This window comes from Bubalus kerabau, chromosome 19, assembly GCF_029407905.1.
Source record: "Bubalus kerabau isolate K-KA32 ecotype Philippines breed swamp buffalo chromosome 19, PCC_UOA_SB_1v2, whole genome shotgun sequence".
Classification (NCBI taxonomy): Eukaryota; Metazoa; Chordata; class Mammalia; order Artiodactyla; family Bovidae; genus Bubalus; species Bubalus kerabau.
This window is the reverse complement of record NC_073642.1, coordinates 65,123,453-65,147,293: the sequence shown is the minus strand read 5'-3', so window position 1 is coordinate 65,147,293 and position 23,841 is coordinate 65,123,453. Positions and strand designations below refer to the sequence as shown.

The following is a 23,841-nucleotide window of genomic DNA, read 5'->3' as shown; positions in this document are numbered from 1 at the left end:
TAGTGAATCTGTACTATCCTGCGACACCACACCCCACCTCTTTTCCACATATGGGCCAGAAAAAGAAAAGAAAGTGTTAGTCAATCAGTCCTGTCCAACTCTGTGCGTCCCCATGGACTCTGGCCCACACAGACTCCTCTGTCCCGGGGATTTCCCAGGCAAGAATATTGGAGTGGGTTTGCCATTTCCTTCTCCAGGGGTCTTCCTGACCCAGGGATCAAACCCAGGTCTCCTACACTATAGGCAGCTTCTTTACTGTCTGAGCCATCAGAGGGAAGCTCTTAAAAGGCAAATCGGGTTATGTTGTGTCCTGCTAATTCCCCCCCACGGCTTTCCCAGCTGCCTTAGAATCACGGATGATCTGGCCTCTTTGACCTCATCTCTCACACCTCTTCCTTGAATAGGCCACTTAGAGCCAACCCTAGGGCCTCTGCACTAGCAGTTCCCTTTACCTGGAGTGCCCTCCCCCTTATCTTTGTCCTCCGTCACTCAGACAGCAGTTTAGACCGCACCTCCTCAGAGGTCCTCCCTGACTACGGGATCTAAAGTAACTGATAATCACTTTCTGCGACAGCAGCTGGTCTTAATCCCCTGCACAGCACTTATTACAGCCTCACAGTTCTCCAGTTTGTGGATTTTCTTCTCGCCCCTCCTCCCCGCAGAGTGCAAAGACCCCCCAGCGGGCAGTGGCCGCCGGTCCCCTAGAGAATCCCCCAGTGGTCCAGAAGAAGCCTGGCTTAGAGGAGGCGCTGTACACGGTTGTCCAATGAATGGTTGGGTCTCTGTAAGCCGGGACAGCCGCTGCCGCGCGAGCGCGCGCGCCGGGCCGGGGCGCTCTCTGTCGAGGGCGCGGGTTTTATCTCCAAGCGGGTCCCGGGGGGAGGGATGCCCCCCTCCGCCCGCCTGGCAGCAGACTCGCCGTAAATGCACTTCAGGGACGCGAGGATAACGAGATGGATTCGCACAAGCTGGTGGGGGGAGACCCGGTTGCCAGGCGAGGCAGCCGGTGGGGAGAGTTTTTTATTTTTTTTTTTTGCCGTGGAATCGGCGCCCCCGCCCCGAGTTAAGACCCCAGTGAGAGACCTTCCCCTCCCCAGTGGTCTCCACGTCGCGAGTCACAGATTCCCTCCCGCATTCCGGGACGAGCGGTCGGGTTGGCGGGGGAACGGTGCGTGTTTCTCAAGCCCTCGCCCTCTCGGGGCAGGGAGGAGGGTACGGGACCTCGATCCGGGACGGCGGGTGAGGCCCCCTGGCCCTCCTGGGGCGCACACGCCGGCGCCGCAGCCCCCGGCTTGAGTGGAAAACGCTGCAACCTCGGCGCACTCCAGGCTGGGGACCACGGTGGAGACCGGGGTGGAGGAGGAGCCGGGGGTCGGGAAGCGGACAAAGAGCCGCTCTCCGCCGGGGAGAGAGACCCCCCCCCCCCGGGCCTGAGTCCTATTGTCCGCCGTATCTCAGACTAAGCTGGACTCTGGTGCCCTCGGCAGAGAGAAGGGGAGCTGTCCTTCCGATCGTGGGTATTTGTTTATTCGGGGCGGGGGACGGCGGGCGGGGCGCGCGGGCCCAGGAAGGGGCTGGGCGCCCTTTTCCACGCGTCTCCTTTAAGGGAAGCCCTGCCCTACCTTTCCCACCGTCCCCCCCCCGCCCCTCCCCGCCGCCGTACCTGCATTTTAAAAGCGCCCTGTAGCCCTGGGATTGGCGGAGGCCGCGTCCTCCGGCCGCAGAAACTTGAACCGCGGAGGAGGGGGGCGGTAGGCAGCCCGGAGGGTGGACTGTACCATCTCCCGCGGCGTCCCCCGAGTGCGCCCCGCCCCTCCCACACACCCCCGGGGAGGCCCAATCGGACGGGCGCGGGGGTGGGACCACGGCTCGAGCCCGCCTCTGGCTGGGCGCCGGGCGGGCGGGCGCACAGCGCGGGGGAGACGTGGGGACCCGCTGCGCCTCTGCCCGCCCACCCTCTCACTCCCCCCCGGAGGCGGGGCCCGGGCCTCGTGCGCCCCGCCCCTTGCCCGCCTGGAGTAGGCGGGGCGGCTGTGGCTCCGGAGCTGGGCCGGGGGCGGGCCTCCGCCTGCTTAGCCGGAGCCGGGAGAGATCCCGGCACCGCGGCAGCCGACGCAGCAGCGCTCCCAGCTCGCCGAGTCTCGAGACTCACCGATTCCCCCGGGCGGCCCGGGCGGCGGGCAGGCGCTGCGTGAGGGCGCGCGAGGCAGCGCGGGGCGGGCCGCACGCTCCCCCCGGCCGCCACCACCACCCCCACCCCACTCCGCCGCCCGCGCGCGGACCGGCCCAGCGCAGCCCCGGCACGGGGAGCGCCGGCCGGGCGAGGGCGCGGGCGATGCCGCGGTGACGGCCCCGCCATGGCGAAGCCCCCGGCGGCAGCGGCAGCGGCGGCGGCGGCGTCGGAGGAGCTGAGCCAGGTGCCGGACGAGGAGCTGCTGCGCTGGAGCAAGGAGGAGCTGGCGCGGAGACTGCGGCGCGCGGAGGGCGAGAAGGTGGGCCTCATGCTGGAGCACGGCGGCCTGATGCGCGACGTGAACCGGAGGCTGCAGCAGCACTTGCTGGAGATCCGCGGCCTCAAGGACGTGAACCAGCGGCTGCAGGACGACAACCAGGAGCTGCGCGAGCTGTGCTGCTTCCTCGACGACGACCGGCAGAAGGGGCGCAAGCTGGCGCGCGAATGGCAGCGCTTCGGGCGCCACGCGGCCGGCGCCGTGTGGCACGAGGTGGCCCGCTCGCAGCAGAAGCTGCGCGAGCTCGAGGCGCGCCAGGAGGCCCTGCTGCGCGAGAACCTGGAGCTCAAAGAACTGGTGCTGCTGCTGGACGAGGAGCGCGCGGCGCTGGCGGGGGGCGCGGGCGGCGCGGGCGTCGGCGGCGGCGGCGGCGGCGCCGGCTCCCGCAGTTCCATCGACAGCCAGGCCAGCTTGAGCGGGCCACTGCCCGGCGGCGCGGCTGGCGCGGGTACCCGGGACGTGGGCGACGGCAGCAGCACGTCGAGCGCGGGCAGCGGCGGCAGCCCCGACCATCACCACCACGTCCCGCCGCCGCTGCTGCCTCCCGGGCCGCCCAAGGTCCCGGACGGCAAGGCCGTCGCCACGCGCCGGTCCCTGGACGACCTTTCGGCGCCGCCGCCTCACCACCGAAGCATCCCCAACGGCCTGCACGGTAAGGACGGCGCCCGCCGGGCAGGGCGCGTCTCGGGAGCAGAGCCCTTTTCCCCGCGGGCGGCCGCCACTCCGGACCCCTCCTCCGGCCGGCGTCGGAGAGATCGCCATCCCGCCCGCGGTGGGGCTTTTTTTTTTTGGTGCTGAGTTTTCCGGTTAAGCGATGGAGGCGTGTCCCTGCTACGCTGAATCCGCAGCCTGTCCGGGACCCCCAGACTCCTCAAAAGTTTCTCCAATCTGGGACCGTAGGGCTGGCTGGAGGTGCCGCAGCTCTGCCTGGAAACCCTGGCCCGGGACCGGGAAGTTTTTAATGAGAAGGCGGGGGGTGGGGGGGGGGGAGTGAAAGTGAAATTTTCCCTCTTCTTGGAACAACAGGCAGCCCTCAAGCAATGATCACCTGTGTGCCGGGGCGGAGCTGGCATTCCACCTGGGCTTCTCCGTGCTGTCTGTCCCAGGGAAGGGTCACAGGCCGCTGGGCCCAGAGTACTGAGGTCGGAGAACCTTCCTGGTTTGCTATTACTCCTGCCTTTCTCAGCGCTCCCCCGACTCCCCCTGGGAGGGGGGACCTTTCTCAACTGAGGCTCTTAAGATTTCCCAGAAGATTATAGGCTTGGACTGGATCCTGGCATTCTGTCTCCTCGGGCCTCAGTTTCCTTATCTGTAGAATGGAGCTGGTAAGCCCTACCTCCCGGATGTGAGGCAGAGATAAAAGCCTCTGAAGGGGTCTGTAAACTGCTGCTCACTTTCCTGGAAGTGCCAATGTTGGCAGCAGCGGCTGGGGTGTGGGTGGGAGGACCTTTGGCCTCGGGAAAGCCCAGCTACTGTATTCCAGCCCATGTGACTGCCGGGCCCCAAGCACTCTGTAGGAGTGGGGCAGCTGGTCGCCCTCCCCATCCCCAGCCCTCTGATCGGTGGCTGTCCCTCCTGCCTCGCTCCTCTCCCTCCTCCCTGTCTTTCCACATTTTTGGTGGCTTGGCTCCTGCTTCTGGTGGCTGTTCCTGCTGCCTGAACTATTTGCCTGAAGGTGGAGATTAAACAGCCCTTTCTGGTTCTCTTTGAAGGCTTTCCTAGTTCAGAGAAAATGTATCTAGGCCTTAAATGACTGTTCTTCCCCTGAGTGACAGCCTGGGAGCCGGGTGGGGACGGGACGCGCTCTCTTTGCTTTGGTGGCCAAGTGGCCTCTGCAGGTGCCTCGGGGTTGGGGGTGGGGTGGGAACTGGACCCCTGGGGAGGTGGGGCACTAGCCCTTGGCAGTTTTTATTTACCTTCCTAGCCTGTGGGTTGGGGCAGGGCTAGGTGTAGAGGCATATTTTGTTACTGATTAGCAATCTAAGGCTACAACTTGGGTTTCTCTCCAGTGACTCTGTATCCACCCCACCTCCCACCAGCAAGCTCCTTAAGGCCAGTGGGAGTAGCTCAGAGTTAGGTGATTTGCACCATTTGGGGAATGAGGAGTCTCAGTCTCAGCCTCCCTGGTCTTGTTTTCTGGGGCTGGGGTGGAGGGGTGGGGCTTGGGAGGGTCAGATTTCTGGGCCTCGGTTTCCCCAAGTGCGGTAGGAAGTGGAGGACTGCGGCAGTCTGTGGCTAGGAAGCGAAATGTTTCTGGTTTTCAGCTGCGTCATCAGTGACACTTGGCAAGGGTGTTTCTCTGCAGGGCACTAAAGTGTCAGGGCATATTGGCAGAGAAGTTCTGGCATATTTTGGACAAGGAGACATGGACCCTGTCTTCGTTTGCTGCTGCTGGCAGCAGAGCAGCTGTGGAGGACTGGATCCCACCTGAGGTTTCCCAGCCCACTGAAGGGCAGGGTGGGTTCGAGCTGTAGGTTTTCCTGTAGAACCCACGCTCCCCCAAGACCCGTGCACACAGGGAACAGGACTGCCACGATTCTGTGGTGACACGCTTTGGGTCGGGGTGAAATAAGCACTCAGCGTTATGATCACAAATTTCACTCATCAGTGGGATTGTTGTCAATTTAGTTTTGTCTCAAAGTTGAGTGTAGCCTTGACATGTTCTCCCAACAGTATGAGTGGGATGTCTGGAAACAAGGAAAGTCCCTTCTCTTCAAAGCCACTCTTCTGCCCTTGGACCTGTAGTTTTGGGTGGAGAGCAAGCTGGAGATGAGGCAGATAACAGGCCCCAGTCTGGGTGGTGGAAAGTGGAATCAGATAACAGACTGGTGCCTCATCCTTTGCCCTCTCAGCTTATCCTCACAGGAACCCTGCGAGGCAGTATTATCCCCATTTTACAGTCAAGCAAGTAGAGGCTCAGAGATGTTCTGAGCAATTCCTGGGAAGGCAACTGAGACTGCAATGTCAGCTGTCAGTTGCCTGGGTGGTGCTGCGGGGGTCCTGTACTGCTCAGGCCCCGGGCTTGGCTCTCATCTCTGGCCTGTGGTCATTTTGGCTGATAATATTCATCAGCACACACTGCTGACTCCCCGTTCTCGATTCCGGCTCACGTTTGCCCTGCTTCTCCTGTCCCAGCAAATGTCACTTCCTTATCGGTGACCCCTGAGCAGATGGTTGATAACCTCCGTGCCCGGAGGGCTCAGACAATCTCCTGTTTGAATCTCTTCCCTCTTCCCTCTGGCCAGGGACTTTCGTGAGCCTCTCTCTGCTCCTCTTCTGTAGAGGGGGTCCTCCTCTATCCCTGCAGGCAGCGGGCCTCAACCGTTGTCAGGACCTTGTCATGCATGTTTCTCCCAGGGATCCTCATGAGAAAGAGAGGGACCCGTTGGGGGTTTGCCAAATAGACATCGGCCCTTCTCTTTGAAACTCTGTTTGCTGTTTAGACAGATAGCTCTCCCAAGCTGGTGTCTGGTTGCACCTCCTGGGGCGCAGTGGCCCTGTAGTCCTGTCCCGAAGCTGCAGGGTACCTGCAGCCCTGCTGGGCGCCCTCGGGGCCCTAAGAGGCTGTGGTGGGTGGCGGCCCATCTGTATTCCAGGTCCTCCCAGGCTGGGCCTGTGCCTGACCGGCCTGTGAATAGGAATTCAAATAGGCCTTAGTCTTTTTTTTCCTTTTTCTTTTTTGACAGAGGTCTGGGCTGAGCTGATTAAAGTCTGGACTGGGATGCTCTTTGCTCTAATTTAGTGGTGGGTGGGTGGGGGGGGCAGACTGGGACAGGCAAACCCCAAACATCAGAAAATCAGGTTTGCATTTTGAACTAATGCAGTTTTCAAACAAAAGTTATTTTTAACAGTTCTCCCGTTCCCCTCCCTGTCCCGCGTGTCCCACCTTCTTTCTTCCTCCCGCTGCCCACCGTGTGCCCATTCACCTCCATCCCAGCCCTCCCATCACGTCACATGGCCCACTCCCCCTTCCGCTAACCCCAGAACGAGGGCCTCCAGCAGCCCTTTGTACAGGCCCCGTTTATACCTTTAAAAGTTTGCATAAAGAGTTTGAGCTTCTCAAAATAAGATGTGTTTGTTCTCCTGCTTGTGTTTTTTTTGTTGTTGTTGGTTTAAAGGGAGGATAGAGTGAGGGTGGTCTGGGTCTTTAAAAAAAGAAGGAGCCTCTGGCCTTGAATAGGTCTTTTATGAGGGGAATCCCAGCTCAGCAGCCCCGGGGCAGGATGCTAATGTGCAGCTTTTCCTAAACCCAGCCAGGCCTGGGGGCAGAGGTCAGTGAAGACAAGGAGGCGGGGTTGAATAAGCCTTTTCCCCTCCCTCCCCATCCTGACCCCACCACCCATCACTGGCCTTGGGGTACCGTGCCTCCAGGGCCAGGAGCTCGCTGGCTGGTAACCCAGGGCAGGTGCCCTGTGCTTCACAGTTTATACCTACTGCAGAGCATCCCAGTCCCAACTCCATTGTGTTCAGAGCTCCCAAGTTGGTCCCATATTGCAGATGGAGAAACTGAAGTCTGGAGAGGTGTGGTGACTAGCTCCCAGTCCTGTGGGCTGGCTGGGGCAGAGAGGGGTGGCTGGATCAGTCCAGCCTACCGCCCCTCTGGGCCAGGACAGTCTGAGGACCACCCCCCACCTCTTCGGGAGGCCCCACCAGCAGTGGAAGTCTACTCGGAGCTTAATCCTGGCAGGGCCCCTGTGACCTGTAGATGGACCCAGGCAGGGTGGGGCCCATGTAGCTAAGGTGTGGCTCCCCTTCTCAGGCCAGACCCAGAGCCTCAGTCTTGCTGTCCTGTTTTCCTTGCCTGAAGTTCCTGGCCCCAGAGATCTGTGGATGGGAAAGTGCCAGCTTCCATGCACCGGGTCACTCCTCACTTCTGTTTTCATTCCCTGGCTTCCCTGCCAGACAGCTTCCCTCTGGGTCGCAGCCCCACCAGGCCCCTCACTCAGGGCCTGGCCTCTGAGTTCCTAGGACACAGACTTGGTTTTGTATTGATCCTGGAGTGGGGCGATTAAACCCTCCACTGCTCATGGTCTGTGTTTTGCACCCGTGGGGGATTTCCTACGCTCTGCTTGTCCTCCTCATTGGCACAAAGCATTGGGGGCCTGGACCCTGCTCGAGTTCTGGGACCTCTGTTTTCTCATCCGCAAAGTGGGAAGCCTTGACCTGCCTTCTGGTTGAGGAAGGAGGAGCGTAGGGTTGTGTCTAAGGTGAGCAGCGTGTAAGAGGAGGCAGCTTACTGCACATGGAAGCCTCGATTTCCTCATCCGTGTCCCGAGAACTGAGCCTCAAAGGATGGGCTCAGGGACTCCCCTCTGTCACCTGGACTCCTGCAGACTTGCCTCCTTGGGGTGGGGCTGCGGGATCCCCATCACATGCTTGTGAAGGGGTCCTTGTGCCTGCCCCCTGTCACAGCCACAGGAGACCTTGTCTGGTTGAATGGAAGGGGGTGGCATTCCAGCAGCAGAAGCAGGTCTGCAGGTGGGTCTGGACCAGGGGTGCCGAGAGCCCAGGACCTGCAAGGTGCTTTCCCAACCTGCGGGGAGGCAGGGGGCCTGGAAGCCTCTTGGGAACAGCAAGAGCCAGCGTGTTGAGCCAGGAGATGAAGGGCTTTGGAGTTGGTGAACTGCCACTAGATGGGCCGTCAGCCCAGGGGGGTTAGTGCTGTGTGCAGACCCCCAAAGTTCCAGCAATTCGGACTTCAGCTCCCGCAAAGAAGCGTGGTCCAGGTGGGCCTGGTGGCCTCTGGAGGTGGGGAGCTCCCCATCAGGGGAGGCATGCAAACCCAGGGCATTCCCGAACCCACTGCAGTGAAGCGCTCAGACAGCTGGGCAGCTGGTTGTGCGAGTCCAGAACAGAGCAGAGAATAGTCTGGAGGCGGGTGGGTGGGGCAGGTTGTTGAGAGAATTCGCCCTTCAAGCAGGAAGGAAAACAAGAGCAGACGTTTGAGCGGTTACTCAGTCTGAGAGTGCCACGCGTGGTGATTCATGTAGCTGGGCTTGGGGAGTGGCAGCTTGGGAGTGTCCATCTGTAGTCTGTCGTGGTGTGGGCTGGGTTGGGGGCCTCCGGGGTCACAGGAAAGAACCTTCTCTGCAGGTCCTCAGACCAGGCGTGTCTGCCCCAAAGCCCCGCCTGCCTCCCTGTGACTCCTGATGTCTGGGGTCAGGGGCTCCACCCTGAGCTACTGGGGTGCTCAGGCAGAGCGGCACCTGTGGGTGACACACCCTCTCTCTCTGCAGCCTCACTGTGCCTGTCCATGGAATACTTACACCCACGGTGGCTCTGCCCACGCCTACAACCTGGGTGCCGGGGAGGGGGTTGAGGGGGGTGGTCCCTGCAGGGAGTGCCCTGGGATTTCAGAGCTGGGAAGAAGGCAGCACTTATCTCCCTGGAGCGAGGTAATGACAGGACCCCACTGGCTTCCCTGAAGCCTGGCAATAGAGGAACAAGTTGGTCTGCGAAACAGACCTGACGCTCTTTTGATCGTGAACAGGCAGGAATGGGCCCCCACACCCTCAGCTTCCAGGCACCGAAGCTGGTCACTGTCATCTGTCCCCTCTTGCTGTTCTCTGCTGCCGCAGGCAGGCAGGCAGGGGCAGGAGGGTGGAGGGCAGGTCTGGAGCTGGGTCAGTTCCCTGGTGATGGATGCCTGCCTCTTCTTGAGCAACTCACTGTTGGTCTCCACTGTCCAGGGAGCAGGGCAGAAAGATCAGGAGTTGTATTGATTCGTCGGTAAATGTTCTTTGGATCACCCTGTGTATGGTGTTTAAGCAGAGGTGTGGAGCGTCATTTAACCAGAGCAGAGGCCAGGGGCCCTGGGGAGTAGGTGAGGGTCTGTTTCCCTTTCCTCCTTCCTGCTTCCCCATTGGCCAGAGGCCCTGGTCATTTGTTATTTCCTGAATTCGAACGTGGGCTTTCCACTCCTCTGTTGCAATGCGGGGTTGCGTCTTAGAATCAGCGTGTGTGTTTACTGCAGGGTCTTCCCCTCCCTCACTCTGGAAAATCGGGCATCTGTGACTGATGGTATCTTAGAGAGGAGGAAATGCCATGCCTGGGAAAGCCGGAAACTTGGGAGCAAACTGCTCGGAGCCCTAAAGGCTCTCAGAGGAGACTGGGAAGGGAAGGGGACCCGCCCCAGGCTTGGCCACACCGGTGCCGAGACGCACCGGGGCGGGGGTGGGGTGGGGTGGTAGGGGTCCCCGTTTCTGCTGAGGAAGGGGCTCAGGGCAGAGAGGCAAGTCACATCAGGTCACTTGGGGGTGGGGAGGGGGCCGTCCACGTGAAGCTGCAGCCTGTATCCCGGCCACCGCTGTGTTACTTTATCATGCTCCCTTTGCTGCTCTCACAAGTGCCCTGGTTTGGCTCTCAGCCTCTTCAGGGGTGCCCGGAGCTGAGTGGAGGGGGGTGGCTGGGGCTGGGAGCTGAGACGGAGCAGGTCCATGCAAGCAGAGGAGAGCAGGGGAGAGGCCAGGCGTGGAGGGAGGAACAGCTGGAGCACTGGCACATCTGGCTCGGCGGGGCAGCGCTGACTGCGCGTGCTGGGGCAGGTGGCTCTGTGGCGCTGCTTTCACCGCGTCCCCCGCTGCAGTCCCTGGGCTGGGCTCTTCCAGCTGTGAGCGGTTCCAGCTGTGACCTTCTCTCGGAGAGTTTTTCTGCAGTCAGCTGTCCCGGGCGCACTCAGAGACTGCCACTTTCCATAGTCCGTCTGCTCCCTTCCCCTTGCGCTCCGCTGAACACACACACGGGGGCCCCACTGCTGATACAGTCCCCACATCTGGGGCGGCTTCAGGGGCATGGGTGTGCCCCCTCCCACCCCCCGGGTCAGGGCTCTTTGTGTGGATTGAACAACGCAGAGCCAACGGCCGCAGCCCCCTTGTGAACTGACCTCACACAAGCCCCGTCTCTGGGCCCTCGTTTTGCCCTTCTGTAAAATGGGAAGCTTGGGTGGGCCACGCCCAGGGTGCCAGAGACCCTCACATCCTCTGGCCCCTTGACTCAGCGTTCCTAGAACTGGCAGAGCCACAAGGAATGGGCCACCTGCCCTGTCCATCCTGCCTCTGGCCGTCACCTTTGTGGTTAGGTCTCTTGAAGGGGCAGGTCTGGGTGGTGGCAGGGCTGTGGCTGCCGAGATGACAGGCGGGCTCCTCTCTGTCCAACACTGAGGCCAAAGCCAGTGGCTGGCCAGCCTGTCCTCGTGAGGAGCCATTGTAAGGGCCCTGGTGGAATTACCTGCCCCTGCCATCTGATCGCCTTCTGCAGGCCTGGGTGCTGCTAGAGGAGAGCGCTGGGCTCTGGTCCCCTGGTGTGGGTTGCCCGGGACAAGACCAGCTGTTCTGGACGTACGCCATTTGCTGTCCTGTCTGTCCCCAAGCCCATAACCTTCCCCAGGGCAGGGTCCAGTCTTCCTGGCATGTGGTAAGCGCGCAGTAAATGGTGGGATGAGAAATGAGCAACCCAGAGGCGTTGGATGAGTTCTCCCTCTGGTTTTAAACCCAACGGTGGTCCATCCGCTTTGGCCACCTGCCTTTCTTTCTTTTTTTTTTTTCCATTTGTGCCATTTGGCGTCAAATGGCCTTCAACTACTTAAAAAAAAAAACCACATCACCTCCCCAACCCCCAGGGTGGTGACTTGTGCTTCCCACTGCCCCCCCTCCCTGCCCCCTGACTATTGCCTTTTAACAGCTCCTTAGAAGTACATCTTTGCTTTTATCAGTGGTTCTCAACCTTGGCTGCATATTAGACGTCACCTTTGGGAACTTGAAGAAATGTCAGTGCCTGGACCAGTTCTCGGAGATGGGCCCAATGGGTCGGGGGTGTTGGAGATGCTCCCTGGGGGCTCCTCCCCAGTGGGAAGCTCTGGGAGACAAGCTGTGGGGTCCACGGGCCGCCTGAGCTGGAGGTGGCCTGTCTGCAGGTCAGCTGGCGGCAAGGACACCTCCCCACACTGGGGCATCACAGAGCCCAGCCTGCGGGCCTGGAGGCTGGTGTCGGCTCACGTTAGCCGTGAGCGTGAGACAGGCCCGTTTGGATGGTCGCTTGCCCGTATTTGCCGCCTGGATGCCCAGGGAGCTGGCTATGGTCTGCCTGGAGGACAGTGGAAAGCTGGGTCTGAAGCTGGCCTGACGTTTGCTGAGCACCCGCCCCAGCCCTGGTCACGGCTCGGCCCGGTGGTCCCCCCAACCCCCCTGCCCCCTGCCGCCCCCCAGAGCCAGAGCAGGCTGCCAGGCATCAGGCTGAGAGGCACTGACTGTCTTTGTCAGCCCCGTGGAGCAGGCGGTGGGTGGTGGTGGGGTGGAGGCTGGGCCGCCCCAGAGGGGCTGGGGGCCTGCTTAGGGCTGCGGTCAAGGGGACAGAGGTGGGCAGGGCTGACAGCACCCAGACGGCAGGAGGGCCGACCCATTTCCAGAAATAGCCCACGCACTGTCAGGGAACCGTCTCTTTGTCTTCCCCGATCTGTCTTTCTGTCGGCTCTGGGCTGTAAGGCAAGAAGCAGGTGCGCTCTTGTCTTGGAATCAGAGGCTCCGGGAGCCGCCCCCACCCCCCCACCGCCCCCCACAAGGGTCCGATTGTGCGGCGCCCCTGAATGGGCCCGCCCCGCCCCGAGCGCACCGACTCCTGTCCTAATGAGCCCGCTCTGGGAGTGGCCCTTTGTGGCGGGTTCCGGCCACACTGCCTGTGCCAGGGGCTCCCAGAAGGCTCGATTCACATCTCCTGGAGCTCCGGGGGTGGACAATGGGAGCTCCCGCCCTGCCCTTTCGCCTTTTCCTCTGTGTTTTCTGTATTTTGGGGGAATGCGCACACACACTCCACTTCTATACGGGACAGAAAATCAAACCACAGGTTTCTCGCCCTCTCTGCAGCTTCCAGCCTTGGTGGGGGGACGGCCGGGTTCCCAGCCCCTCCTGTGGGACCTCCCTCCGCCACTGTCCCCCTCCTCTTGTTTCTGGGTCTCTCCTGGCTCCTTTCCCCTGCAAACAGGCTCATGTTTCCTGGTCCAAAACAATAAACAAGATCTTCCCCCTTCTGATCCCTGCCCCGCTCCCATCTTCCACTGCTCACTTCTCCCGGGAGCATCGAGGCCCAGCCCACCTTCCCACCCACCGCTTCTTGGCCCCTGGCAGCCCTGGGCCCCAGGACAGGCAGCTCCCGCTTGGCCCATTGGCTTCTCCTCATCCTGACCTCCCAGTGGTGTTTGATGCCCACCATGGGCTCGTCTGCTAGAACAAGGCTGTGGGCCGCTCAACCCCGACCTCCCTGGCTGCAGCGTTTGGGTGTCCAGCTGCCTCCTGCCTTTGCCGGGCATCCTCCCTCCAGGAATGAGCCCCTGGTCTTTCTCTACTTCTCTCTCCTGGCCTGGATGTCCAGCTGTCTAGTGTCCTGCTCAGCATCCGGCTGATGGTGCCCTCTGAGTCGGGGCTCCTGTGTCTCACTGACACCCCTGTGCCCTCCAGCTGATGGGTGGCGACCCTGCCCCAGGGTTTACTGGCTCTGGTCCTGAGCTGCCCACTAGCCACTGGAGGCTGTTTCAATCCGAGTTAATTCAGATTAAGTAACAAGAGCGGTTTGGTTTCTGAGCTGCACTCAGGCTTCTTGCAAGCGCTTTGCAGCTTGTTGTCAATGCAGGAAAGGAAGCTCTCTGTTGTTCCAGAGAGTTCTGTGGGCAGTGCCAGTCTGGAAAACGCCTGGCTGGGCCTTCCGCTTGGTCTTGTGCACAGAAGGAAGCAGGTGTCAGGGACTCTGCCCCTCCCTGCCAGGCTCCACGCACCTCCCCAAGGTTCGCCTGCCTCGCAGGTGCACAGCAGGCCCTGAGGGCTTCTGTTGGCAGGAACCCCCTCTCCTGCCTCCTGCCCCCATGGGAATCCCGCTCTTCCCTCGAGGCCTAGGTCTGCCCTTCGAGGTGGCCGGTCACCAGCTGAGTGAGCAGCAGTCCGCATCCTCTCGTCCACTGGTGTCCGCAGGAGCCTCTTGCTGGGTGCCCTGCAGCCATGGATCTCCTGCTGGTGGCCTTGTGTATGGGTCCACAGATCTGTGTAGGAAGCCCAAACCAAAGAGGCCACAGGCAGGGCTCCCGGAGGCTGCGGAGGTCACCCCCTCAGAGCCCAGCCCCTGCTCCCAGCCTCAAAATGAGACCAGGAAGCCTGCAGGATCAGAAAACAGAGAAACGGCTTTTGAAATGGCGGGGTGAGGTGAGGGGAGGGGTGCAAGGGAGGGGACCCAGGGCCTCCGCTCTGTCTCCTCCCCGCCGTCCATGCCGGCAGCATCCTGGCTAGTTGCCAGCCCCCAGCAGGGTCCCCCTGCCGCCCTCTGTGGCTGTGACGGGCAGTGGGCAGGCACACCGTTTCAGGGTTAAATGAGCTGCCGGAGTCCAGCCGTGGGTTGTTATGCCAGCTGGTCTCCCTGGCAGATGAAGCCATTATGCACCACACCTGGGGTCCAGCCCTGGGCTCTGCCTCGCTGATTGCTGCCCCTCTATGAGCCCACTGTTGGGTTTTGGCGGGGAGGGCAGAGGGACCAATGAGATCACAGCTGGATGGTGCCCCCGTGCCTCCTCCCCCTCCCCCCTTGAGGGCCCGCTGGGGCACTGGGTTGGCCTCTGGAAGACGAGCTAATATTCCGGCCTTCCCCACCTTGGGGGCCAGAAGGGTCCAAGGAGAGCCCCTTCCTAAGTCATCTTCCTCTGGAAATGCAGCTGATGGTGGTGGAGCCCTTGGTGGGCGGGATCCTTGGCGTCAGCTCCCTGGGGGTCCACTGACCCCTTCTTCTGCCGCTGCTGCCCCTCTCCCTGATCTGGGGCCGTGGGTTTCCTGGGAGCCCTGCCCCACGCCAGCCTGCAGCCCCCCAGTCGTGGGAACCCCTCCTGCTGACCGGGGGCCACTCTCGAGTGTGGTCAGGAGGTCCGGTGGATGCTTCCTGCCCTCCCTCCGAGGTCCCGGCCCTGGAGGGTGGTCCTCACCCTCGAGGTGATCCCTGACCTTGGAGGGTGGTCCCCAGTGCAGTTTAATTTCATCTCACGCCTCTCCCTGCAGGGTCCTTAATCCCTGTCGTCCCCCCAAGTTGAGACCTGGTTCCCGTGAGCACCGGCCTGGCTGTGGGCAACGTGATCCGCTCCCCAGTGTGTGTGGCTGGGTCCTTGTGGGCAGTGCGGGATGAAAAGACCCCTTGTTTCTGGTGCAATTCAAACTCTCAAACTGGGCAGGAGAGTGGCCAGCGGGCGGATGGGCGGGGGTGGGGTGGGGGTGGTGTGGGGAGGCCAGCCTGCCCTCTTGCTCTCCAAAACGGTGCTGCAGGTGGGGTCCCTGGAGCTTCCTGGCCTGGGGCTTTAATTTGGGGGTCGTGATAGGAGGGAGACAGCCAGGCCCCCTCAGCGTCCTCTGGGCCCTTGGCAGGCCCTGTTGCTTCAGGGTCAGCTGTGCCCCGCCCTGTGCTGACCTTCGGTGGACACGCGTGCAGTGGTCTCCTTAACCCGGGCATGACAGGCTTTGGGGAAACTTGGGTCCCCAACATGACTGCTCTTGTGCTGTTTCTAAGAGGTGGGGTCTATGGCCCAGGAAAGACCCAGAACTACGTTGGGAGGGACAGTGAAATCCCTCCCTGAAGGTTTTAAAACAATTTTTAAAAAAATGTATATATATGTGTATATAAAGTGAAAGTGAAAGTGAAGTCGCTCAGTTGTGTCCGACTCTTCGCGACCCCATGGACTGTAACCTATGAGGCTCCTCGTCCATGGGATTTTCCAGGCAAGAGTGCTGGAGTGGATTGCCATTTCCTTCTCCAGGGGATCTTCCCGACCCAGGAATCGAACCCGGGTCTCCCGCAGTGCAGGCAGATGCTTTACCGTCTGAGCCACCAGAGAAGATAATTTTTGTTTAGTTTCTTTTTTAAAGTTTTTATTGACATATAGTTGATTTGCATTGTGGTTTTAGTTTCAGGTATATAGCAAACCGATTCAGTTGTACATATGTATATAAACATATATTCTTTTTTTATATTTTCTTCCATTGTAGGTTATTGCAAGATATTGAGTGCAGTTCCCTGTGCTATATTGTAGGTCTTTGTTGGTAATATATTTTATATGTAATAGTGTATATATTTTAATTCCAAGCTCCTAATTTATCCTCATCATCTTTGCCTTTGGTAACCATAACTTTGTATTTGTCTGTGAGTCTATTTCTGTTTTGTAAATGAGTTTGTGTCTTTAAGATTGCACATGTAAGAGATATAATATGAAAATTTTCTTTGGCTTATTTCTTGGTACAATCATCTCTGGTTCTTGCCATGTTGCTGCCATTGGTGTTATTTCCTTCTTTTTATGGCTGAGTAATATTCCATTGTATATATATCAGTATTTCCCTTCATGGGATCTTCCCAACCCAGGGCTTGAACCCAGGTCTCCCGCATTGCAGGTGGATTCTTTACCAGCTGAGCTGTAAGGGAAGCCCAATATATGTTGTATTACACCTTTATCCATTCCCCTATCGATGGACATTAGGTTGCTTCTCCGTGAAGCCTTTGAAAAATAAGAATGAATGAGCTTAACGCACGCCTAGCCAAGAGGCTCCATGCAGGACGCAGGGAGTGAAATCAAATGGCCTCTCCCTTAGCTGAGCGGGCGTCCTGGACACCTCCCATCTTGGATTGAGCCTGTGGTCTAGCAGGTTTGGAGGTCAAGTTCTGGTTCACCCCCACTCCACCATCTTCAGAAAGTCACGCCTCTGCTCCTCTCTCTTTTTTAAAGAGTAATTTTATTTGTTGGTGTATTTATTTTTGGCTGTGCTGGGTTTTCGCTGCTGCACTGACGTTCTTGGGTTGCAGACAGCGGGGCCGCCCTCTAGTTGCGGTGCGTGGACTTCTCATTGCGGGGCCTCTCGTTGCAGAGCACAGGCTGCGGGGTGCGTGGACGTCAGTAGCTGCGGCTCTCGGGCTCTGGAGCACAGACTCAGGAGCTGGGGCGCACAGCCTTAGGTGCTCTGTGGCGTGTGGGGTCCTCCCAGCCCAGGGATCGAGTCCGTGGCTCCTGCCTTGGCAGGTGGATTCTCTACCACTGAGCCCCCCGGACGCCCCTGGTCCTCTCTTGCAGTTAAGGATTCAGGCTTCGGTAGATGTTTCCAGGCACGTCTCTGCTTCCTGACTTTCTCTCTGTGTGTCTCTTCCCTTCTGCCTTGTTTTCCTGAGGCCTCAGTTTACCAGCTGGGAAATGAGGCAGCTGGACCAGGTCCATGGGGGCTCAGAGACCAGAGAGGAACCTGGGGCAGGTTCTGGACGCGGGGTTCCTTCCGGGCCTCAGTGTTGCCCTGGTGGGCGTTCCCAGCCTGGCGCCTTCTCCCCTGCTGAACCAGTGCCACTGGGGCTTTTTTTCTTCTGTGACATTGTTGTCTGTGGGGCTTCCAGGATCCACGGTGGCTCAGTTTCTAAACTCAGGCCTTTGCCTTCCTAGTGCCTGCCCAGGTGGGGGCTGCCCTGACCGAGAGTCAGAAAGCAGCGCCCGGGAGGGTTGGCTGCCTGCCCTCCCCCACCCCCTACCCCCCGTACGAAGGCTTAGCTTTCCAAGCTGGCCCCCCGTCCCCCCGAAACCAGAGGTGCACGGGCCAGCTCCCCGAGGCTGTGGGCACAGCAGCCATCACCAGCGGGAACAGAATGAACGTGGGAAAGTCTCCTAATTTCCTTCTTTTGAATTGCAACCTCCCTCTTCCTGTAGACCGGGCCTCTGGTGACTTTTGAATCGGTCTGTGGGCTGCCGTTCTCTGGCTGAAAATACCTGCATTAGTGCCTCCTTCGCCTTAATGAAAACGGCAGGCTTAGGGCATCAGGGGAGGCCTGGGGCGAGAAGGCGGCTCTGAGTCTGGACTGATGGGCCAGTGCCCAGCCTGTGACTTTGGCTCTGAAAGGTGCTAATGTGCTCGTGTGCTGGCTGGGGTTTTCAGCCTTCTGGGGAGGCTTTGTGGGTTCGAGGGAGCCCTGTGCCTAGCTGAGAGGCCTTGTCTCCCCGCGTCGTCCCCACTGGCCCCTCCGTGGCCTGCTGATGGGTGCCTAGAAGAAGTGGGAAGGACACTCGCAAAGGGGAGAATGGGGTCTTGGAGGCCTCGGGGGTGTGTGTGCGGGGCTGCAGGTAAGGGGTGGCCGAGGGCAGACGAAAGGGACCGGGCTTGCCGTGTTCCTCACAGGGACGGGGAGGGTGGCATGGCTTTGTCATTGGCGTGGCAGACGTTTCTAGGGCTGCCCGTGGTGCGGGCCTCAGGGCGGGAGTGACCACCTGCTCCAGTGTCCTATTTCTGCACCTGGCAATGAGGCTGCAGGAGGAGGGGTTGGCCCAGTGCAGGCTGGGGTGGTGGGGACAGGCAGGGAGGGCCCCGGGGGCACCTGCGCTGTTGTGACTGCCCCGGGCAGCGCGGTGCACCCGGCGCCCAGCCCTCAGACCTGTGTCTGTCCTTGGCTGGTCCTCTTAGGTGGGGGGAGCCCCTCAGGCAGGGGAGCGGTGAGCTCCCACTCCCCCTCCCTCCCATCCCCTCCCCCACCATCCCTTCCCCCTCCCCCGGGCGGCTCTGCTTTATCACTGGTGATGCAGACCCTGGGGTTAGGGATCTGAAAGGGCCATGCTGCAGAGAGTGGGAATAAATCCACCTACACCCCTCATTGGTTTTTTTTTTTTTTTCTTTCTAATAAATTAGAAAACCAATATCCACAACCTCCCTCAGAGGTCTTAAGTAAGACTCAGTTCTGACCACTCTTATCAGGTACTGAGGCTGTTTTTGGTTCGTAGAGGATGATGGGGAGGGGGTGGTCCTGGAAGGGAGAGTGACCCCGGGCAGTGACGGGGGGTGGGTGTGTCCGGGCTGAGTCTGCGCTGGACTCTGGGCCGCCCCCAGAGCAGGCGGCTGCCTTGGATAATGTGCCCTCACGTCCCGACCGCTGTCCTTAGAGTTTATCCTTTTAATACCCCGAGGGGCATGAAGTGTCTGGTGGTCCCAGGAGGGGAGTTTGTGGGGAGGAAGGAGGTCCTGGTGGGTGGCTGCCCTGCTGGGGGAAAAGGGGAGCCGGCCTGGCCCCACAGGAGCCTGCGGGGCCCCAGGTCAGAAAGGCAGGGGCCCTCGCGAGCTCTGCAGGTGTGCCTGTGGCCGCAGGGCTTAGCTGTGACTTGCCAGCCCCGAGGCTGCCTGGGGTGACTTGGGGTCTTGGATCGGCAGCAGCAGGGGTGGGAGAAGAGGCAGTCGGGGGTCCTGGGTTCGGGGGCGGGGGGTGCCTCGCTGACACGTCACCGTTCCTCTTCATGTCCAGAGAGGCTCAGACAAGGAGGTGCTTGTGGGCAAAAGAGTGATGAGCTGGCATCTGGAAATGACGCCTCAGTACAGAGCGTGCTTCCTAAACACGCGTGCATGTATCATGAAGGGCCTTCAGGAGGAGTCCCCGGGTTGCTGTGGCCCGGATTGGGGCCTGGATATGGGGAGGAGAGCTGGCCCGGCCCCACGGCACAGAGCGGGGAACGCAGACCTCGGGCCCATAGGATTTCACAGGTTCCCCCCAGTCCGTCCCTGAGCCCAAGTCCTTGCCTCTGTCCTGGAGGGAGGGTGGGGGTGTTGGTGGTCTTCTCCGCTCCGCGCCATGCTGTCTCCAGCAGAGTGCCACCAGCGATGCGGGGTGGCAGTGGTGGATGGGACCCGGGCCCCAGTACTGCTGACCCCTGCGTCCCTCCCCGCAGGCTGCTGGTCCCCGCCCAGGAGACAGATGGAGTTTGATGTCTGAGTTTGCACCTGTGTGTGTGTGGGAGGGGGACAGTTTTCTCTGGGAGCCCTGGAGGAGGCTCAGGGAAGGTCCCCCGTTAAAAAACAGAGACATCACTTTGCCGACCAAGGTCCAACTGTGGTGCGGAGAAGACTCTTGAGAGCCCCTTGGACTGCAAGGAGATCCAACCTGTCAATCCTAAAGGAAATCAACCCTGAATATCCATTGGAAGGACTGATGCTGAAGCTGAAGCTCCAGTACTTTGGCAGCTGATGCAAAGAGCTGACTCATTGGAAAAGACCCTGTTGCTGGGAAAGATTAAAGGTAGGAAGAGAAGGGGACGACAGAGGATGAGATGGTTGGATAGTAGCATCATCCAGTCAACGGACGTGAGTTTGAGTAAACTGTAGCAGATAGTGAAGGACAGGCTTGCTTCAGTCCACGACAGAGTAACTGAACAACAACAGAGAGGCCCCAGTGACATGTTGGGTGGTCATTACCAATGACATGTTGACCCAGCAGTGACATGTTGGGTCATCATTACCATGGTCTGAGCACCACCCAAGGCAGGCAGGGGCCACGGGGAAAGAAAGTCCTGCCCAGAGTGGGACAGTCATTGCTGCAGAGAGGATGGGGGAGGCCCCCTGGTAGCCGGCCTGGCCCTTGTCCCTGTGTCCTGAGCTCGACCACCGCCCAGCCTCTGACCTGAGGTCCGAGGGAGGAGGGGCCTTTGGCCTCTCACCCTTGCCACTGCGGGGCTTGGTCAGGGCCAGCTTGCTGGGTGGGTTTCATCTGGAGCTGCGATTCAGTTTCCTGGCGGGCACTGGGTGCCACCTGACAGGGTCCAGATGGAGGATCCTGAGCTCTGGTCGTGGGTCCACCCGTGTGAACCCAGGCAGGTCACACAAACTCGAATGCCTCACTTTTCCATGTCTGTTTGATGGAGTGACCTTGTCCTATTCATCTTAGGGCTGTTGAGAATGGATCAAGATGTGTGCGTAGTAAGAGCAAGAGCAGCCTGGTAGGAACAGTAGTGGGTGTTCCGTGCTATCTGTGTATCCACGTGTTGAACCTTCAGAAGGCACAGGCACTTCAGTTTTCCTGTGTGGACGGGAAGAGGAAGCGGAGACCCGGAGAGGCTGAGCAGCCCAGATCCAGGGGAGAGAGGGGAAGAACGGGGCCTGGCTCCGGGGCCCGCATCTCACACTGGGACCCTGCACTGCTTCTCTGCGCACACGACGCAGTGCACAATCAACGCATCTTCTTCTTCTGAAATAACTGCCTTGAGAATTCCCCAGCGGTCCAGTGGTTAGGCCTGGATGCCCTGGTTGGGGAACCAACATCCCACAAGCCACGTGGCATGGCCAGAAATAAATACATAAATGACAATGCCTGTTTATTATAGAAAATTTGGAAAAATAATCACCGTGGGCTCAGCACCCAGATGGTGTCTGTGAACCAGAGTGATGTGGCCTGAAAGTCATGGGTGCGTTTTCCCACTTTCCCTGGGGGCACTGGCCATGGGAATGGGTGAGTTAAGGAGATAATCAGCAACATCCAGTTTGAGTGTGATGTTTCTCCCCTCTGCGGGCAGTGGGGCAGTTGATGGACTTGAAACATACATGTCACTGGAACACTTATCCTGGAATTTCTTGGCTCCAAAGCCCCGCAGGGTTTACTTTTCTGCAGCATGTCCTACATTACCGAGTCTTCCCAGGGCGTCACTGCTCACTCCCCTTGGTCCCCCCCACCCCCCATCTGGGATGCACAGCCCCCTGTTGCAAGCCTGAGCTCAGCCTTCCTAATTTATCCTGAGATCCCCTGAAAAGAGTTGGGCGGGGGTGGTGGTGAGGAGCTCTGGACATCATTCCCCACAAATGTGTCCAGCTGGGGCTGGGGACACCCCTCCAGCTGCTGTGCCTCACCTGGTCCTTTCATGCCACAGACGCCACCCCCCGGCTTATCCTGGTGGGGATACAGAGTATTGCTCACACCTGAATCATCCTTTGCTTATTGTGTGCCCGTCAGGGGAGACTTGGAAGGTACTGAGAGAGTCAATGTTTGAAATTTGAAAATCGCCTATAATCCTGCCCTCTGGAGAGAACAGGTATTAACATTTTGTTCCTTTCTTAAAGGAAGAAATAGATGCTGGCTCGAAAGGGAGGTTTGTGCACACCTTTTGTTGACTTAAAAAAGCAGCAAGATGTTGAATAGAGTTCACTGTGCTACACAGTAGGTCCATGTTGTTTATTTTACGTATAGTAGTGTGTATCTGTTCATTCCAAATTTATCCCTCCTCCCCAACTTCCTCTTTGGTAACCATAAGTTTGTTTTGTATGTGAGTCTGCAGGTAATGCCATTGGCAGCAGCATGGATGGACTTAGGATCATACTAAGTGAAATAAGCCAGACAGAGAAAGACAAATAACATATATCCCTTATATGTGAAATCTAAAAAAAAAAAAAAATCCATTCAAAAGAACTTACGTATAAAACAGAAAGAGACTCACATACAGAAGACAAACTCTGTTAACTTTTTATTTTGAAATAATTGTAGACTCACCAGAAGTTGCATTTCTGGTGCAGAGGGCTCCCTCATGCCCTTCCGCACCCCCACCCCTCACAGGGGCATCTTCGTGAGAATGGCATTATTGAAACCATAGCAACGATGATGAGGCCACACAGTGATCGGACCTCAGACCCTCCCTCTGACGGGCCGTCTTTCCAGTGTTCTCATTCCTATGTGCGTGGAGAGTTTTATGAGCTCTTGCCACATGGATAGAGTTGTTAGACACAGTTTTTTTTTAAAAAGTGTTGCTGTTTAGCACCGTTTGCAGATTTACAGGGCCACTGAGAAGACAGCAGAGCCACCCGTGAGTGCTGGGCCGCGTTCTCCTGCTGCCTGCTGGCCCTAATGGTACTGGTACGTTTGTTATGGTTCCTGAGCCGACACTGATTGTGTGTGTTAACTAGAGTCTGCACTTCCAGATCTTAGCTTTCTAATTCTGTTCAGGATGCTAGCTAAGACATGCTTTTTTTTTTTTAATATTTGTCTATTTGACCACTCTGGTCTTAGTTGGACACGTGGGATCTTCGTTTCAGCCTGTGGGATCTTTAGCTGTGGCATGTGAACTCTTAGTTGAGGTCTATGGGACCTAGTTCTTTGACCAGGGATTGAACCCTGGGCCACCTGCACTGGGAGCTTGGAGTCTTAGCCAGTGGACCACCAGGGAAGTCATGGACATCCTCCAGGTGGTAATCCCACCTTTTCTTTTTTTCAGTTGGTAATCCTACTTTTTTTTTTTCCAGTTGGTAATCCCACCTTTTTTTTCCTGGGAGCTTGTTGAGAATTTCTCTCAATTTATTAAAGTATTGCTGATTTACCAGATTGTGTTGCCAGTGTCTCAGCAAAGCATACTGGGCAATTCTCACTCTTCATTTTGAGTGGCCCTCTGCTTGTCCTATCTGTGAGCCCCACCGGGACCTTCAGAAGGGCCACTGCAGTCCCTCTGGGCTCCTTTGGTCATGTCAGTGTCCAGCCTGCCCCATCCCCCGATGGGGGGGGTGCAAGGAGCAGACCAGGCACCCCTTTCTCCTGAAGCAGGGCGGCTTTGGGGGCACACGGACCTCTCCCAGAGTGCCCCTGGGTCCCCCAGACCGGACGAGGTCATATAAGAGGGCAGAATGTGGCAGTGGGGTGGTGTGGGGTCCAGGAGGAGCTTGGGGCTGGCTCTGCCCTCCGGGGCCTCATGATCCTGTTGGGGGGGGGGGGTGGGTCCCGCCACCTGTGTACGACCTTGCAACCCAACCATTGCTTGGCTTAGAGTAACCGCTCAATCTGGGGCCACTTCTGAAGGGTCACTGACCACCACCCACTCTGTGGCCTCTCCCGGCCTGGCTGGGAGCAGCAGGTCCTGCCAACAGGATGTTTCTCCCCAAGCCCGCTGAGAAATCCTCTGGAAACCCTCCTTTGACCCTGGTGCAGGCAGGCGAGAGAATCATGGACAATGGGACCGCGAGACAAAAGGTAGTTGTCAGCAGGGTCAGTGGGTGTCCCGCGCCAGGGCGGGCCGACCATCAACCGTTGGGCAGGTCACTCGATTTCTGCCCGCTGGGTGGGGGCCCCAAAGGAGGGGGGAGTCAGGCCGGGCCTCAGGCCCCCAGGTGCCACGCTGCATCCTTTAGAGCTCAGAGTTTTAACTTCTGGGCTGTGTGCTTTGCAAGAAGTCCAGACCCCTAGAGGGTCTAACCCGGCTTGGCATGGCGTGGTCTGTGGCTGCTTCTGGGGCTCCATCCCCCTGCTCTGTCCCGTCTTTACCTCGACTACCTTGTGGTTTATGGTGGACCAGTGCCACTGTGGGCATGGGTCTGCAGTCTCCAGGCGTGGGTGCTTCCACCCCGATCCCTCGGTGCTGAGACTTCACCCCCCAGGCCCACTTCTGCTCCAGTGTTCCTGGAGCCAGCCTCTCAGGTGGCCTCCCTGCCTCCAGGGTCTCTACCTCCAGCCCTCACTCTGGCCTTCCAGAATGTTCTTCTGAAAACAACAGTCCCTACCTTGCCCCCAACCCACAGGGACCCTCAGCCTCAGAATCAAGTTTAGCTTCCTGGGGACAAAGTTG

The 23,841-nt window shown here is 58.9% G+C and overlaps 1 protein-coding gene across 2 annotated transcripts in view; it reads left to right on the top strand.

The window, feature by feature from the left end:
* Window positions 1–2,029: 2,029 nt before the first annotated feature.
* Window positions 2,030–23,841, top strand: part of CCDC85C (coiled-coil domain containing 85C) — a 78,186-nt gene continuing 56,374 nt past the window's right edge. Inside the window, exons 1-2 of one of the 2 annotated variants that reach the window (XM_055555499.1) lie at window positions 2,030–3,162; window positions 3,537–6,578. In XM_055555499.1, coding sequence (XP_055411474.1) covers window positions 2,358–3,162; window positions 3,537–3,769 — 1,038 coding nt within the window. In that variant the 5' untranslated portion in view covers window positions 2,030–2,357 and the 3' untranslated portion in view covers window positions 3,770–6,578. Of the gene's footprint in view, window positions 3,163–3,536; window positions 6,579–23,841 lie in introns of those variants that run through there. The other variant, XM_055555498.1, reaches the window with a different exon arrangement.